At 42.4% G+C, this 17,539-nt stretch overlaps 1 protein-coding gene across 8 annotated transcripts in view; it reads right to left on the bottom strand.

Moving 5' to 3' along the window:
* Positions 1-9,907: 9,907 nt before the first annotated feature.
* Positions 9,908-17,539, bottom strand: part of LOC140385361 (syntabulin-like) — a 194,264-nt gene continuing 186,632 nt past the window's right edge. For all 8 annotated transcript variants that reach the window (XM_072467438.1, XM_072467439.1, XM_072467437.1 and 5 more), the window contains one exon: positions 9,908-12,091. In XM_072467438.1, coding sequence (XP_072323539.1) covers positions 10,873-12,091 — 1,219 coding nt within the window. In that variant the 3' untranslated portion in view covers positions 9,908-10,872. The remainder of the gene's footprint in view (positions 12,092-17,539) is intronic.

Below are 17,539 nucleotides of genomic sequence, written 5' to 3'. Positions count from 1 at the left end.
CTTATAAATGATGTATTCATGATCTCTTGTGACTGGGAGTATGTTTCAATCTATGTGCTACTCACCTTGCAGTTCATCAGTTACACAATGTTTTCTGATTCGGTGCTACTTCAAATATTATCTTAATCAGTAAATGGTCCCTTACATCCAAAACTATTACAACAGCTTTGGTGATGGTGTTAAATCATAAACTGAAATATTATGTGGCCACATCAGATGCCTTTGCAGGTAAAATTGAAAGAATGCAAATTACTGGTTGAACTAGTAATTATTGACTCTCAGAAATATAATTGTTTCCTTTAACGTATATAGCAGCTTATTTTGCAATACAGCTTTACTTTTCATCACCCTTCATACTAACTAATGTAAATTGTATAAATTTTCCTGTCTGTATAATACCTTTGCTTAAATCTATTGCACAGCACATTGTACAGTATTAAAAGGGTAATTGAAAATTCATGGTCGTTTTGTTCAATTCAATACAGGTGGGGTACTTAATGAAACTTGGAGCACTATAGCTAGTGTCATCTGATCTTCCTGTGAAACCTTTACTTTCTCCTACAAGTGGTGGCAAATCACAGCTACATGTTGGAATATTTTGAAATGACTGTTTTGTTTGCTTTTTAACATTAATTATCAAAAATAAATGTCTTTGTTTTACATTTTACTTTCAATTTTGATTAAAGAAATAAGGAAGCAAAGAAGCTGTTCGCACTTTTCACATCACCTAAAGTCACTAATGAGAGCATTCACATGGATGATATTCTTTTAAAATGTAATTTATACCAGGACACCATCTAAACCCTTAGTGATGCAAATAGTTAAAAAAAATTCCACAAAGACTGGTTACTAGTCTTAGACATTTAGCTATGACTCTCTCTGGTACTTTACACCTTATCATTAGATTAGGATCTATTTCTGGATAATACTATTCAAACAGTTTTTGTATGAAGCCACAAAACGTTGGTCCTGGCCTGTCTGAATTGAGCCTCTCATCAACATCACTCGTAAGGTTGAAATTTTCTACCGATATCAACAGTGAAGCACTGAATGTGTTTGTATAACTTGATTCATTCATGAAATGTGGGGGTTAACTGACAAGGCCTATATTTATTGCTAATCTCTAATGACCCTTGAGAAGATGTGTTGTTCAGTCACTTTATTTCCCTAGGTGCTTAGTGTACTTTTGCCCCGAGCAATTTCGCAATGCAAAGTGGCTTGCTAGCCCATTTCCTGAGGGTAGTCAAGAGTTAACCAAATTGCAGTGGGTCAGGAGTGTATCTAAAGTTGACTGTAAAGGAGGCAAATTTCCTTTTCGAAAGGACATTAATGAACCAGATGGGTTTTTTACGAGAATGTGAAAATTTCCTGGTCACCATTACTGATGGTAACTACTGCAAATTTATTTCATTGACTGAATTAAAAAATTTCCCAGCTGTTGTGATGGCATTTGAAATTGTTTCTCTGGATCGTGGATCCAGTCCTCCGGATTACTAGTCCAGTGATATAAGCACCATGTACCATCTCCCTCAGCAGGCTTCCATTTCACTTTTATCATAAGCAGTTTTGAGAATATTGGATGGACAATGCCATGGCATTCAATTGATGTTCTACTATTAGCTATTTTAATGAATTTAATAAGCAGGTTTAACATTTCCATTGAAATAGCAATCACAAATATGCCATGCAAATGCGTTGAGCATTATCATCAATAGTTAATTTCTAGCCTTTTGTTTTACTTTGTACCATTAGAAAAATAAGCAAATTATCTCCATGGGGAAGGAAAAAGTAGATAACAGATTTCGTACCTTGCTCCAGATAGTTTTGAGTTTATGTTTTAAAGTGAGCCCCAGTTGCAACATTCTAAGTACGGTGTTTGGCGCACAACTGCTTGAATTGTAGATCGGAATAAAAAGAGATACTATGGCAGATGACAAAATACTTCGTCAGAGGTTTTAAGGAGTGTTTTGAAGGAGAAAAGTTATAGAGGATTAGGGAGGAAATTCCAGGGGCGCGATTCAACCAAAAAATTACTAAGTGTCATTTTGGGCAAGTTTGGCGAGGTGTTTCCTGCCAGCTTTTTGGGCGAGATCCAGACCGGTATTCACCCACACTTAATCATTTTTTGGGGCCATTGGGAGTTTCTCCCCGGTCTCGCCCACACTTAGAAGGCTTTTCAGCAGTGGGGAGCTGAACTCGGGCTCCTCTTGAGATCAGGGTGCCATTTTGCTCAGTCTTCTCACTTGGGCTGAACAAGATCCATGTTGAGTCAAGAGCAGCACGTTGAAAGTATGGAAGCCTGTTCTTTGTACAGTTCTGGGTGCCACACTATAGGAAGGATGTGAACGCATTGGAGGAAGTGCAGAAAGGTTTACCATAATGGTTCCAAGGTTGAGAAATTTCAGTTATGAGGAAAGATTGGAGATGTTAGGACGGTTCTCCTTGGAAAGGTGGCTAAGAGGAGATTTGATAGAGATGTTCAAAACCATGAGAAACTGTTCCCACTCTTATATAGGCTCAACTTTATGTTGCCTCGGAGTGCAACAAAAGGATCAAGAATGAGAGGGCACATATTTAAGGTGATTTGCAGAAGCAAATGTGATGTGAGAAAAATACTTTTTCAGGTCTGGAATGCACTGCCAGAAAGTGTGGTGGAGGCAGGTTCAATTGAGGCATTCAAGAGGGCATTAGGTGTTTACTTGAATAGAAACTATATGCAGGGGAATGGGGAAAAGGCAGGGGAACGGCACTAAGGCATAATGCTTGTTGGAGAGCCGGTGCAGACACGATGGGCCAAATGGCCTGCTTCGGGGCCGTAGCAATTCTGAGATTGAGTCTTTGTTATCTTTTAATCTTTTAAAAGTAACCATAGTACATTTTGTTCTAAGTTTTTTCTGTTCTCGACTTTCCTAACTCAAATCCTTGATCAAGTAAGCTTTATCCAGAATGATGTATGGTTTTTTTTTTCTGTTATTTTAATCTATGATTTTTTTATGGTATTTATATTATTTGTCAAATAAAACATGGAACACAAAGGGAAGATCGTTGGGGTTTATCGAAATTTATAAAAATATTGGATGTAATCTTATTGATGTGTCGGAGGTCTTGCTTCCTTCTAGGAGAGCTGGCGAGGGACATGTGCTGCCGCTTTTCAGGAAGGCCCTTGAACCAAAGCCAATCCCTGGGGAATCAAGACCCTGGGGATTGTAAAGTCTTACCCACTAAGAGCTGCTGGCCAATTGGAGTCTCACAGCTCTAGTACTCAGTAGGGGAGGTGATGGCGACTGCAGGAAAACACCTCCTGAGGATTCCAGAGTGACCCAGGCCACAGGTAAGTAATGTGGGGCGGGGGTTGGTGGAGTTTCACGGGGTGAAGGTTATGGGAAGAGACTGTAGAGTGGCTGGCAGGTGGGTAACTCAACAGTTCCCCTTTCCTGATACACAAACAGAAAATGTTGGATAGGCTCAGCAGGCCTGGCAACATCTGTAGAGAAAAGTTAATGTTTTGAGTTCATCTGATTCCACAGAGCTGAAGAGGGGTAGAAACATGATAGATTATATAGTTAGAGGGGTGTGGCGGAGGTGGACCAGAATAGGTCAGAGATGAGTTGGAGCTAAGGTGAGATTGACAAAGATGCCAGGAAACAAGACAAAAGTTGTGTTAATTAAAGGTGTGTATTAAGGACTGAAGAAGTGCCACTTCAAAAGTATTTTATTGGCTGTACTGTGCTTTGGGGGCATTCTGAGGTTGTGAAAGATGCTATGTAAATGCCTTTTTTCTTCCATTTGACACATTATTTTGCAGTTTTTAAAGCAGATAAAAACACCCAATATCTTGGCAGATTTTCTTTTATAAATAAAGGCTTGGAACGAGATCACAAAAATTGGATCATGAACACAACCAAACATTTATTTTATTAGACCAAATTTATGGATCATCTTTTGATTAAGTACACTGTTTTAAATCTTTATTAGTGTCAGAAGTAGGCTTACATTACACTGAAATGAAGTTGCTGTGAAAATCCCCAAATCGCCACACTCCGGCGCCTGTTTGGTTTTGCATTTATAATATTGCAAGGAACACCACACAATGATAAAAATAAATCTACAGAATGGGTACACAAGAAAAATTAAGAACAAAGATAGGTATGCATACAAGGGTAACATGTACCCCACTTTGGGCCCCAGTGATTGGTCACAACAGTGCTGTATTCATTTTATACGATGCTTCCTGGTACTAAAACATACCAGGTGTGTTTGGCCCCACATGGGTGTACATTGGTGCTGTTGGTGTAATTGCACCCATGCGCTTCCTTGCCATTTGCCCCCTCTGCCTTGCTTACCCTGGATCCTGGTTGGTGTCCCACACACCTACCCGCTTCTCCTGGTCCTACCTGCCCCCCCTAATGGTTGCTGATCACAAGCTGGTCTTGGAACAGGCTGGTGAATTGCTTCCATGTGTTGAGGAAGCCTTCCTTCGACCCTCGAATGGAGAATTTTATTTTTTTCAATTTAAGGAATTCCACCAAGTCAGACAGTCTGCAGCTTTGGGTGGGGAGCTGATCTCCAGCCGAGCAGGAGTCTCCAGCGGGCAATCAGAGAGGCAAAGGCTAAGGCGTATGCCCATCTCCTCATAAAGAATTCTGGCTCTTCTGGTACCCACTAGTGGGCATGGCTCCACATTCACCCCCATAACCTTTGACATGGCCTCGAAAAAGGCAGTCGAGTACCTGACAAGTCTGGGACAGGCCCAAGACATATGAATGTGGTTGGTCGGGCCTCCCTAGCACCGTTCAAATTTGTCCTTCATCTCTGGGAAGAACCTGCTCGTGCGTAATCGTGGTCATGTGTGCACTGTGGCGGCTTTAGAGAGGGTGCAGAAGATATTTACCAGGATGTTGCCTGGTATGGAAGGCATTAGCTATGATGAGAGATGGAATAAACTCGGTTTGGTCTCACTGGAACGACGGAGGTTGAGGGGCGACCTGATAGAGGTTTACAAAATTATGAGGGGCATAGACAAGAGTAGATAGAGACTTTTTCCCAGGGTAGAGGGGTCAATTGCTCGGGGCATAGGTTTAAGGTGCGAGGGGCAAGGTTTAGAGATGTACGAGGCAAGTTTTTTTACACCGAAGGTAGTGGGTGCCTGGAACTCACTACCGGAGGAGGTGGTGGAGGTAGGGACGATAGTGACTTTTAAGGGACATCTTGCCAAATGCACGAATAGGATGGGAAAAGAGGGATATGGACCCCGGAAGTGTAGAATATTTTAGTTTAGACTGGCAGCATGGTCGGCGCGGGTTTGGAGGGCCGAAGGCCTGTTCCCGTGCTGTATGTTTCTTGGTTCTTTGTACATTTAGCTGCGGAAGGCTCAGCCCTGCACATGAGGAGGTGGAGTTCACGCTTTGCAGTGCTTCAATCCAGAGTAACCTCCTTATCTCTATGCCTAGCTCTTCCTCCCCCTTCTCCAGTGTCTCGTCCAGCGGTGACTGTACCTCCTCCAGTAGTTGTCCGTACATGCCAGCGCAGTTACCATCCCCGAGCTCACCCGAGGTTAGAAGTCTGTCCTCTGCATTACTAATTTAGCTAAATTACAACTACACCACCATCTCCCCTACTTTGAAATTGTAGCACTTGCATTGATCATCAAACAAGTTACTTTGTTACTATTACATTTACTGTTTTGATGCGTTTTGAGAAAATATTTGAATCGTTTTATTATAAATCAAAAATTGGAATCTATAATTAAAACAATTTCCTAAGCCCTCCAATATTGATATGGTACAAAAACACAGTACCGTACAGAGCTAAACTCAAGAGATTAACTGTACACATGTCAACTGTTAAATTATAACCCCTTCAAGCCATCCAAATTTTTAAAAAACTCCTAAAACTAGCAGTCCTAGCTAACTGATACCAATGGACAAGCTTAAAGGTTATTGTGGGAAAAGGAAATAAAGGTGACCTTGATGGAGGTTGGGGATTCCTTCTAAGTTTCAAACTGAGGTACACTATGCAGCAGAGTGCTGGAAACTTGAGTTTGTATATACTTTTTTAACATTCAATTATGGGATGTGGATGTCTCTGGTTAGGCCAGCATTTATTGCCTATACCGGTTGTCTTTATGAAGGTGGCGATGAACTGTCTCTTGAACCGCTGCTGTCCCTGTTACACCCACAGTGCTCTTAAAGAGGGAATCCCAGGATTTTGTCCCAGCAACAGTGAAGGAACGGTGATATATTTCCAAGTCAGGATGGTGAGTGACTTGGAGGGAAACCTCCAGATGGTAGTGTTCCCATCTTCTCTTATCCTTCTTGATGGTAGTGGTCGTGAGCTTGGAAGGTGCTGCCCAAGGAACCTTGGTGAGTTACTGCAGTGCATCTTGTAGATGGTGCACATGCTGCCACTGTTCATCGGTGGTGGAGGATTAAATGTTTGTGGAAGGAGGAGCAATCAAGTGGGCTGCTTTGGCCTGGATGGTGTCAAGCTTTGAGTGTTGGAGCTGCACTCATCCAGGCAAGTGGAAAATATTCCATCGCACGCTTGACTTGTAGATGGTGGGCAGACTTTGGAGATTCAGGAGGTGAGTTACTTGCCATAGGATTCCTCGCCTTTGACTTGCTCTGGTAGCCACATTATTTATATAGCTAGTCCAGTTTCTGATCAATGGCAACCCCCAAGTGGTTGCTTCAGTATGCCGTTTCAGTATCTGAGATACGAGTTCAGTATCTGAAGAATTGCAAATGGTGCTGCATATTGTACAGTCATCAGCAAACATCCCCACTTCGGACCTTATGATGGAAGGCAGGTCATTGATGAAGCAGCTGAAGATGGTTAGGCCTGGGACACTCCCCTGAGGAACTCCTGCAGTGATGTCCTGGAGCTGAGATGATTGAACTCCAACCACCAGAGTCATCTTCCTTTGTGCCAGGTATGACTCCAACCAGCGGAGAGTTTTCCCCAATTCCCATTGACTCCAGTTTAGCTTGGGCTCCTTGATGCCACTCGGTCAAATACTGCCTTAATGTCAAGGGCAGTCACTCTCATCTCACCTCTGGCATTCAGCTTTTTGTCCATATTTGAATCAAGGCTGTAATTAAGTTAGGAGCTGAGTGACCTTGACAGAATCCAAACTGAGTATCCACGAGCAGGTTATTGCTGAGTAAGTGCCGCTGGATAGCACTGATGAGCCCTTCCATCACTGCTGAAGCTCGAGAGTAGACTGATGGGACGGTAATTGGTCATGTAGGATTTGTCATGTTTCTTGCGTACAGAACATACCTGAGCAAATTTCCACATTGTCGGTAGATGCCAATGTTGTAGCTTTACTGTAACAGCTTTGACTAGGGGCACGGCAAGTTCTGGAGCTCATAGTCCTCAGGAATATTGCTGGAATATTGTCCACCCATAATCTTTGCAGTATCCAACACCTTTAGCTGTTTCTAGAAATTACATGGACTGAATCAAATTGGCTGAAGACTGACATCTGTGATGCTGGGGATCTCTGGAAGAGGCCAAGATGAATTATCCACTCTGCACTTCTGGCTGAAGATTGTTGCAAGTGCTTATGTTTTGAACAGATGCTCTGGGCTCCTCCATCATTGGGTATATTTCTGTTCCTCCAGTGAGTTGTTTAATGGTTCACTACCATTCACTGATGGATGTGGCAGCATTGCAGAGCTGAGATTTGACCCATTGGTTATGGGATCGCTTAGCTCTGGCTATCACTTGCTGCTTATGCTGTTTGGCGTACAGGTAGTCCTGTGTTATAGCTTCACCAGGCTGACACCTCATTTCTAGGCGTGCCTGGTGTTGCTCCCGGCATGCTCTCCACGCTTCATTGAACCAGGGTTTATTCCTTGGTTTGAAGGTAATGGTAGAGTGAGGGACATGTTAGACTGTGAGGTCGCAGATGTGATTGAGTATTATTCTTCTACTTCTGATGGCTCACGGTTCCTCATGGATGCCCAGTCTTGAGTTGCTAGATCTGTTCAAAGTCCATCCCATTTAATACGGTTGGTAGTGCCACACAACCAGATAGCCAGAGACTACCCAGGGTGGAAATAGCTGTCAAGAGGGACATAGTTTTAAGGTGATTGGAGGAAGGTATAGGGTAGATGTCAGAGGTAAGTTCTTTACACAGAGAGTGGTGGGTGTGTGGAATGCACTGCCAGCAAAGGTGGCGGAGTCAGTCATTAGGGACATTTAAGCAACTCTTGGACAGGCACATGGACAGCAGTAAATTGAAGGGGGGTAGATTAGGTTGACCTTAGATTAGGATAAATGGTCGGCACAACATCGTGGGCCAAATGACCTGTACTGTTTTGTTCTATAACATGGAAGGTGTCCTCAATGTGAAGACAGGACCTCGTCTCCACGTGGACTGTGCGGTGGTCACTCCTCTTGATACTACCTTTGGCTGATGCATCTGTGGCCGGCAAATTAGTGAGGATGAGGTCAAGTATGTTTTTCCCTCTTGTTGGCTCCCTCACCACCTGCTGCATTCCCAGTCTAGCAGCTATGTCCTATAGGGCTCGGTCTGTAGTGGTACTACCAAGCCACTCTAGGTGATGGACATGAGGAGTCCCCCACCCAGGAGTACATTCTATGCCACAGTGCTTCCTCCAAGTGGTGTTCAACACGGAGGAGTACTGATTCATTAGCTGAGGGGGGAACGGTAGGTGATAATCAGAACTTTCCTTGCCCATGTTTGACCCGGTAACATGAGACTTCATGGGGTCCAGAGTCGATGTTAAGGACTCCCAGGGAAATTCCATCCAGACTGTATACCACTGCCTATGCTGACCTGGCCTGCCAGTGAGACAGGACATACCCAGGAATGGTGATAGTGCAGTCTGGGACATTGTCTGTAAGGTATGATTCCGTGAGTATGACTATGTCAGGCTGGTGCTTAAGTAGTCTGTGAGACAGCTCTCCCAATTTTGGCACAAACCACAGATGTTAGTAAGGAAGGCTTTGCAGGGTCGGCATGGCTGGGTTTGCTATTGTTGGTTCTGGTGCCTATGGCGATGTAGGGTGGTTTGTCCAGTCTCGTTCCTTTGTGTTTTCTTCATAGCGGTTGACTATAACGGAGTGGTTTTCTGGGCCATTTCAGAGGGCATTTAAGAATCAACCACATTGAACATAGGACATACAGTGCAGGAGGCCATTCGGCCCATCTAGTCTGCACAGACCCACTCCACTTAAGCCCTCACTTCCACCCTATCCCCGTAACCCCTCCTAACCTTTTTTGGTCACTAAGGGCAATTTATCATGGCCAATCCACCTAACCTGCACGTCTTTGGACTGGGAGGAAACCGGAGCACCCGGAGCAAACCCACGCAGACATGGGGAGAACGTGCAAACTCCGTAGTGACCCAGCGGGGAATCGAACCTGGGACCCTGGCGCTGTGAAGCCACAGTGCTATCCACTTGTGCTACCGTGCTGTGGGTCTAGAGTCAAATGTAGGCCAGACCAGGAGAGGACGGCAGGTTTTTTTCCCTGAAGGATATTAGGGAACCAGATGGGTTTTCCCGATAATTGGCAATGGTCTCATGGTCATCACTGGACTTTTAAAAATAAATTTGAAGTACCCAATTCTTTTTTTTTTTCAATTAAGGGGCAATTTAATGTGACCAGTCCCCCCCCCCCTTCACATCTTTGGGTTGTGGGGGTGAGACCCATGCAGACATGGGGAGAATGTGCAAACTCCACACGGACAGTGACCTGTGGCCAGGATCAAACCCGGGTCCAAGGTCCACGAGGCAGCAGTGCTAACCACTGTGCCGCCGTGCAGCCCTATCATTGGACTTTTTAATTGACTTTGATATACTTGTGCTCATGACTTTTAGATCCAATTCACACAAAAATGACTTCAAGGCACAAAGCAAGAGGCAAATGTGCTGGTAACTTTTTTGGCATGCTTTAATTTAATAAATTTATAACCTTTATTTAGAAACATCTGAAGTACAGTAAAGAAAAGTGAGTAAACAATTCAGCAATATTGCACGTGGCTCGAACACAACACAAATCAGCAAAATGTGGTGTTTTTGTAAGAAGCAATTACATAGAAGCATCTTGTTGATTACTTTAAAACATGTCAATGTACTGTACATAGCAACTACTTATACAGGTCACTCTTATATTACTTAATCCAACTAATCGATGCTTGTACTGATGCAACATAACAGTAACAAGAGGTTCCAGGTTTTCAGTACACCGTCCCATACCACTGAAACATACAGACAGCAAAAGGCCAAGAAGCTTTGGTTGCACTCAGTTTTATCATAAACATAAAAATACAGCATGACCATTAAACAGGAGCTTCTTAAAACAGCAACAATGAACACAGCTGAACCATAATAAAACATTGTAAAATATGTTTAGGCCGATGCTGGAGCCTTTAAAGACTGAATATTCAATATCTTCTGTTCAAAACCTTGGAAGGCAGTTTTCACTATTGGGGATTTATGTGTTTAGGTCAGTACTTTAGTAATTACAATAGTGTTCAAATCGAGATCCAGGCCCATATACTTCAACAAAAATACATCACCGTTCCATGCCTTTTAAAAATGTCACCACTACAAAGTCTATTGGTAGATTGCTCGGTAGTGGGTCAACTTTGGCCACATATAATTCATTTCTCTCCTCATTCAAGGAAAGCATTCACATTTATAAATTACCCATTCTTCAAAAGCAGCTTGCAACACTGTAAACACATATCACCATAAGTCAAGTAATATATCTATACTTATTAACAGTGCAAATTAAACCTCACTGATGTGGTAAAACACATCTAGCCACATACGAAGACGACGCGATAAGCTAATTCCAGTACTCTTCAAGTATCCTAAACTAAAATCTAAGTGCAATTAGTGGGTGCCTTTATTTTCTGCTGGGTGACAGAATAGTGTGCGGGGCGCATGGCGCAAAGAGTGCAAGGCCACCAAACAGCAACCACGCAACAGAGCACCAATATTGTATAGGGGTTCTGTTCCTCCTCTGCGTGTGGAAAATACCCATGCCAAAGTAGGCACTATAGGTGCAGCCACTGCCAACAAATCAATAATAAAATGGCTGCTCCAATAGTTTTTCTGACATAATGCCGATGGCTGCTCCTCTGATCCATCATATTCGTTACTTTCTGTTTCATCAAAGGTGGATGTGAAAGTGAGTTCTCTCATATGGTTTACGCCAGGCAAGTGGTGTGCTTGTTTATTGTAAGTATATGCCGGAGGGCTCATGAAATGGTTAACAGATTCTAATTTAGACACCAGGATTGCAGTGTTAGGATTGTTTGGAGTCAAATCCAGCAAAGCATCTGTGACTACCGTTTCAAACTGTGGTGCACATGCTGCTTGACCGGTATCTGACACCCAGGTGGAGGATACTGGGCTGACTGGGCTGCTATGTTGTGATTTCAGCATGTGTAGAATGAGGCTCTGTACATCTGGGCTATATGGTACTACGTCAGTCTGGATAGCCTGCTCCCTGACTAGTCTATTATCATTGTTCACAAAGATCATGCCACTTTGAGCTGAAATTTCAAATGCTGCACTGTTAACAAGTGTTACCTGCATTTCATTAGCCTGAGACCAAGAGCCATCTCCACAGCTACCTTCAGTGGGTTTTGACCTAAGAATTTGGTCAAAGAGATCTGATCTGCTTGCCATATCATCATTGGCAAGCAGACCACTATCAGCCATTTCTTCAACAGCTTGATCTTCTAGGCCCATAGATTCAGCCATTTTGGTGTAGGTTGTGCTACGTGCCAATGACTTCACTGGTGATGGACACATGCAGTCCAGAGTGGAATCATCCCTTGAAGCACCATTCTGAGCCAACTCCATGCTCTGCAGCAAAGACTCAAGTTTCTTGTTTTGGATATTAATGTCAACAAAGTATTTTTGAACACCTTTATCCTTCTCCACCAAACTGTTCTTCATAGTGTCAATCACCTCACGTAGTTGTTTGATCTCCTTTCGAGCTTCCTTTAGCGCTAGCTGGGCTTCAACTCGGTGACATTCTTCTTCAATCCAGTCTTCCCGCATACGAGCCAGCTGGGACTTGAGATCAACAACTTCGGATTCCCTATTAAATGAGAAGGTATAATTCACATAAATACAGTTTGGAGACTGTTAAAGTTACAAAATAGTATGTATTGGAAATCTTAACTGCTTGGAAACTGTAAAATCATCTGCCAATGAAATAGGATGCATAGAATCCTGGTAACTTGCACTAAAATACCTCAAATTGAGTATCTAAATTTAAGGCACTTGTTTGCAGGGATAAAACAAACTGAGTCTAATTAGGTTTTGTACTGGGAAGACAATAGTGGGTATTATCACTGTAGTGTACTGGAACTATATTTGTATTTGTTAAGTTAGGAAACCTTTGTTGGAGCCTTAGTAAAAAGGCTTTTATAGAATTGTACGAATTAGCTAAAACTATTCCAACATAACAAGTTTTGTGTATCTTCCTCACAGGTCAATTGCACTCAATGCAAGACTCAAACTATAGCATTAAATTAAGTATTATTTATTTCATAGATTTCAGGTGCGAGGGGCAAGGTTTAAAGGAGATGTACAAGGCATGTTTTTTACACAGACGGTGGTGGGAGCCTGGAACTCGCTGCTGGGGGAGGTGTTGGATGCAAGAAACGATAGTGACTTTTAAGCGGTGTCTTGCCAAATACATGAATAGGATGAGAAGAGAGGGATATAGTCCCCGGAAGGGGAGGGTTTTTTAGTTCAGACAGGCAGCATGGTCGGTGCAGGCTTGGAGGGCCGAAGGGCCTGTGCCTATGCTGTTTCTCTGTTCTCTGTTCTTTGTTCTTGAAATTGCACTGGCTCACAGCATACATAAAAATTGTGTACAGGGAACACAAATGCAAAGTTCGCTCTCAATTTATTTTTTGACTTCATCTACATAAAAATGCATAACATTAATGAACGAAAGATCCTGCAGGCCTGCTGACAGTACAGCCAATATTATGTATCCTAAAGTACTATTCACACATTGTGTGATCTGTACAACTAATGCAAGGTCAGCACATCTGAATAATTTTATGGCACCTAATTACTTGAGTAGAGATCTACATTGTTGCTTGAAGAATTTTATTTGTGGTCCAACATTTCCACTATTTCAGCCACAAGATTATTGTTGTCAATATTAGTTAACAACACTTAACACGATTGACGTTCTTGATCTGTTCCTTCAGCTCAAGCATCCACTCATTTAGTTTAAATTGATTAATGCCTCCACTAAAACAGACAGGAGGGGCTGGCTTTCCAGGGACGTTTGACTGGTAAAAATTGGCCGCAGAGCAGTGTGCCCTGAAGTTCTGTCTCCGTTTCTAGCCTCAGTCATTATCACGAGACCAAAAGAGGCTTGCTTAATTAACGAGGCAACTAACAGCATTGTGGGCTGCTTGACAGCCTGTCTCTAGGAAGTTTTTTAATTTTCAGGGAAACGGCTAAACTTTAGCAGCTCCTTTACCCCAGATGTATGGAGGCATGGGCCAAGGATTAGAGGCATCAAGAGTTTAAAAAAGTAAAGTAATTTTTTGCCTCCTTTGCAGTTAATCAAGGAATTCAATAGCATGAGTTGTATCTATTTTCATTAAGGTGAGGTATGACAGGGCTGTTATTGGAAGATGTAACTACCTATTTAAAATGTGTTTGCCAGGTTGTTACTTCTGCCAACCGCCCAGTTTTCAAGTACAAAGATCAACACTGTAAATGTAGGGAAGCATGCAGATAAATTAAGAAGTTTATGAAATGGATTAAACAGTATTGTGCATTTGACAGTACTGAAAGTGCAACCTGGTAAAATAAAAATGTCTAATTGTTTAAGCTTTCCCATTTCTTTTGCATATTCAATTTAGATATTTATTTATTGCGACAGTAGTTCTGAAGTCTTTTGGGGAGACTTTTGGATTTTTGGCTGCAATCCAATTGCCTAATTTTTTTTACAACTGCTTAATTCTATTTATACAGTTCCTTTGAAGAGCCAGTTTGTTTATTGGGGAGAGTTATGGACTATTCAACGGTTTCCAATTGTTATAATAGAGCTTGTGAGTTTTGGTCATAAACTGAATAATGGGTGAGAGGACAAGCGAGAGGAGGATAGGGTTAAGGGCCAGTGCAGGTGTTTAAATTCATTAGAAGGTTTAAATTTCTAGTTTGTGAGGCCTTTCCAATGCAGCTCAACCTTCAGCATGTTCCTTCCGAAAGAATCAGTGGCAATTTTATTTGAGAATGGGGATGGGCCCTTTAATCCGCTTGCTCTAGAATCATCTCAGTTCCTTCCCCGCTTGGGTCTCAACTGAGGCCAATTATGTATTAGCGATCTAGCACAGAATTCAACTACCCCACAATGACAGGTCTGGATTAAAATAAACTCTACATGAATTGCAGAGATGAATGTTGGATGAGGCAGCAGTCGAAAACATGATGATGGAAGAGGGAAAGCACTGGATTTTCATGCAGGAGCAGGGCCAATGGTGCGGGCAACAATCAGCGGTGAGCACAATCAAAGCAGAGGTCTCAGGCACAGATGTGCTGGAGACACACACGCTCAACTTTGCCATTCTCGGTGGAATCAACAAGCACCAAACCACGTATATGTACTCGTACTCTGGTCATGTTCACACAACCAGTCTGGAAGCATATCAGAGAGGTTACCAAGATCAGGATGGTCTCCACATTCCTAGATTTAACCCCCGACCACTTGACCTTCTTGTAACAAGAGTCTTACAAAGTTTGTGGTCTTGCTTATAGTTCACAATAAAACACACGGGCAAAGCAACAGTGGAACATTTACCTGTATGAACAAGTGATGCACGGGCTGTGTGTGGAACGAATAAACATGGTGTGGCGTGGGCCAAAATTCCAACATTCCATTACAGTCAGCCATCTCCCAACCCCACCACTACGCCCCCCCCCTCCAAAATCGTACACATCTAAGGCTAGGCAAGGTCCAATATTTGACTGAAGAGACTCCACCCTCACCCATCAGCATCTTAAAACACTGCACAGTGCCCAAGTCCTCACCACAACCACCTGCCAGCCTCTCACCTGACAGAAAGTTCTCTCTGTCAAGCGAAGATCTGGCTTCAAAAGGCACACAGACCTGATTGGGTGTAGTTGCAGACACCACATAGGAAATCATATAATGCATCACCAACCCCCACATCCCTGTCCCCCCCCAAACCAATCCCAAAGTGCGTAATTGGGTCAACTTTGGTGAAATCAATAATTAGTGACAACTGTTCCGAATTTCTTCAGTTTTCCACCATTTAATTTATCAATGAGAGGCAGTAGCACGCAACTGGGGTAAATAAACAGGAACAATCGAAAAAAATGAAAAACACATTCATTCAGTGAATGCAACAAAAGTAATATGATCGACCTTTTTTTAATATTACTGAAAGTGAGCTTTCAATAATTTGTTAAAGAAGAAAGGAAATTGGACAATGGAAGAAGAGGACAATGTTCAAAGGTTTCGCAAAAAGGATAAGTAACATGGTTTAACTCAGGGGTCGGCAACCATTTTTACCTGGTCAAAAGAATACTTAAAACAAGAAACTATGAAATGCCAAGTTGAAAATTTAGCATTTCTAAATCAAGTATGAGGAAAGTTGCCAAGTGTGTGGTAGAACACATAATTTGCATTTTAAATAAATAAAATATACATTTTGAAATTTACCTATCAATAGAAAAAAAAGACCAAACTCAAATGTTTTAAATAATAGTTGTGCCAGTCAAGTCAAATTTAAAAACAAACTAACTTAAGATGTATAGAATGAAGACAATTTTTTTCAGGTATTCATTTTCGTGATAGAATTGCTTCTAATAACAGTCATGTGGGCAGCATGATAGCACAGTGGGTAGCACTGTTGCTTCACAGCTCCAGGGTCACAAGTTCGATTCCCGACTTGGGTCACTGTCTGTGCGGAGAACGCATGTTCGCCACGTGTCTGTGTGGGTATACTCCGGGCGCTCTGGTTTCCTCCCACAAGTCCCGAAAGACGTGCTTGTTAGGTGAATTGGACATTCTGAATTCTCCCTCTGTGTACTCGAATAGGGTCTGGAGTGTGGCGACTAGGGGAGTTTCACAGTAACTTCATTGTAGTGTTAATGTAAGCCTGCTTGTGACACTAAGAAGAATTATTATTATAAAAAGAATAATTTATTATCTAAGCTATATTAGAATCTATAATGGTGTTGACCAAAATTACTTGTTCCTCGAACCAAATGCATTGGGTGGGGTTCCCCGGCCCTGAACCGGCAGGCATTGTCACGGGTTGGACGAGGAAATTTGGCACACGGGCAAAAGTCAAATGATCCTGTCCGCGACAATGCCCACCACTGGTGTTGCTGGAAAAATCCAGTCATTATCTAAAACCATGATGTAACTATGCCACTTGAACTATTTAGAACATGATGATGTTTTTCATTAAAATATGGTGCAGCTTCATGATTCGCTTTTTATTCCCACAATGAAAACAAAGCTCTTACTTCTCTGGACTTCATTTTTAATTGATGATGTTGCTGACACAACAGAAAGAAGCTGCAAATAAAAATAGGAAGACCAAATGCAGGTTAGGTGTTGGCTTTGCCAAGCTGCTCTATTCTGTCCCTGAAAGTAACCACCCTCTGATAGGCCACTTTTAACTCTTCTAACAGTCCTATTTTGACCTCTTTGGCTTTAGCTGCCTACATTGTTTTAATCAAGTGCAAGGGATAGATTGAAGATCTAGTAAGATGGCAGCTTTCAGAGTGCAGATTAACATGAGAGAGGAGGTGGAATAAAAACCATACGCAAAAATGGTCTTTTGATTTGGAAGAGATGGACGTTTTACTGCGGAATGTGGACCAAGGCAGGATGGGCCATATTTCATGTATGGATGCAGATTTCCAACAGAAATCAGTGCAGTCATCAGGATCCTTCCAACCTGGCTGCAAATGGGATGACTTGCTGGTAATAAGCATCATTCAGGCCATAAACCTATGTTGGAAACTCCCGCACCCACTTGGAGCCTCTATTTAAAGCATTGCACGCAAGCACTCTATTTTAAACACACATTTTCTTTCTGCCAAAACTTTGATAGTTGACAGATGGAAGTGGAGAGTTATGGAACAGCAGACGGCTGCTCAGTATTCCAGTTCAAAGGGCTGCACTACTGTTAAGAGATTTCTTTACTGTGGCCAGCGGAATGGCTGTAGAGGGTTGCCTAAGTTTTCTAAGAGCCATCCATCTAGTGTTCACTTCAAATAATACAGGCAATGCGGCCTGCCACATAATGAAAGCATTGTGGCTGCCTCCTGAATAATGGCAATTGGCATGGATATTGTTTCTTTGATCAAATACTGAACCATTAATTGAATACACTCTTTTATTCAAGTAAGCCATAGATTGTATCAAGAGCACTGATTCTCTCATGAGTGCCATCTGTACTCAAGAGAACCTGATCACTTGCTGAAAGCTTTGTGTCCTACATACGCTACGCCTACTGTTTGTTAAGCAACACAACCG

Source organism: Scyliorhinus torazame, chromosome 11, assembly GCF_047496885.1.
Source record: "Scyliorhinus torazame isolate Kashiwa2021f chromosome 11, sScyTor2.1, whole genome shotgun sequence".
NCBI lineage: Eukaryota > Metazoa > Chordata > Chondrichthyes > Carcharhiniformes > Scyliorhinidae > Scyliorhinus > Scyliorhinus torazame.
Note: the sequence above shows the minus strand (reverse complement) of the source record. Positions and strands in the feature narration are given on the sequence as shown.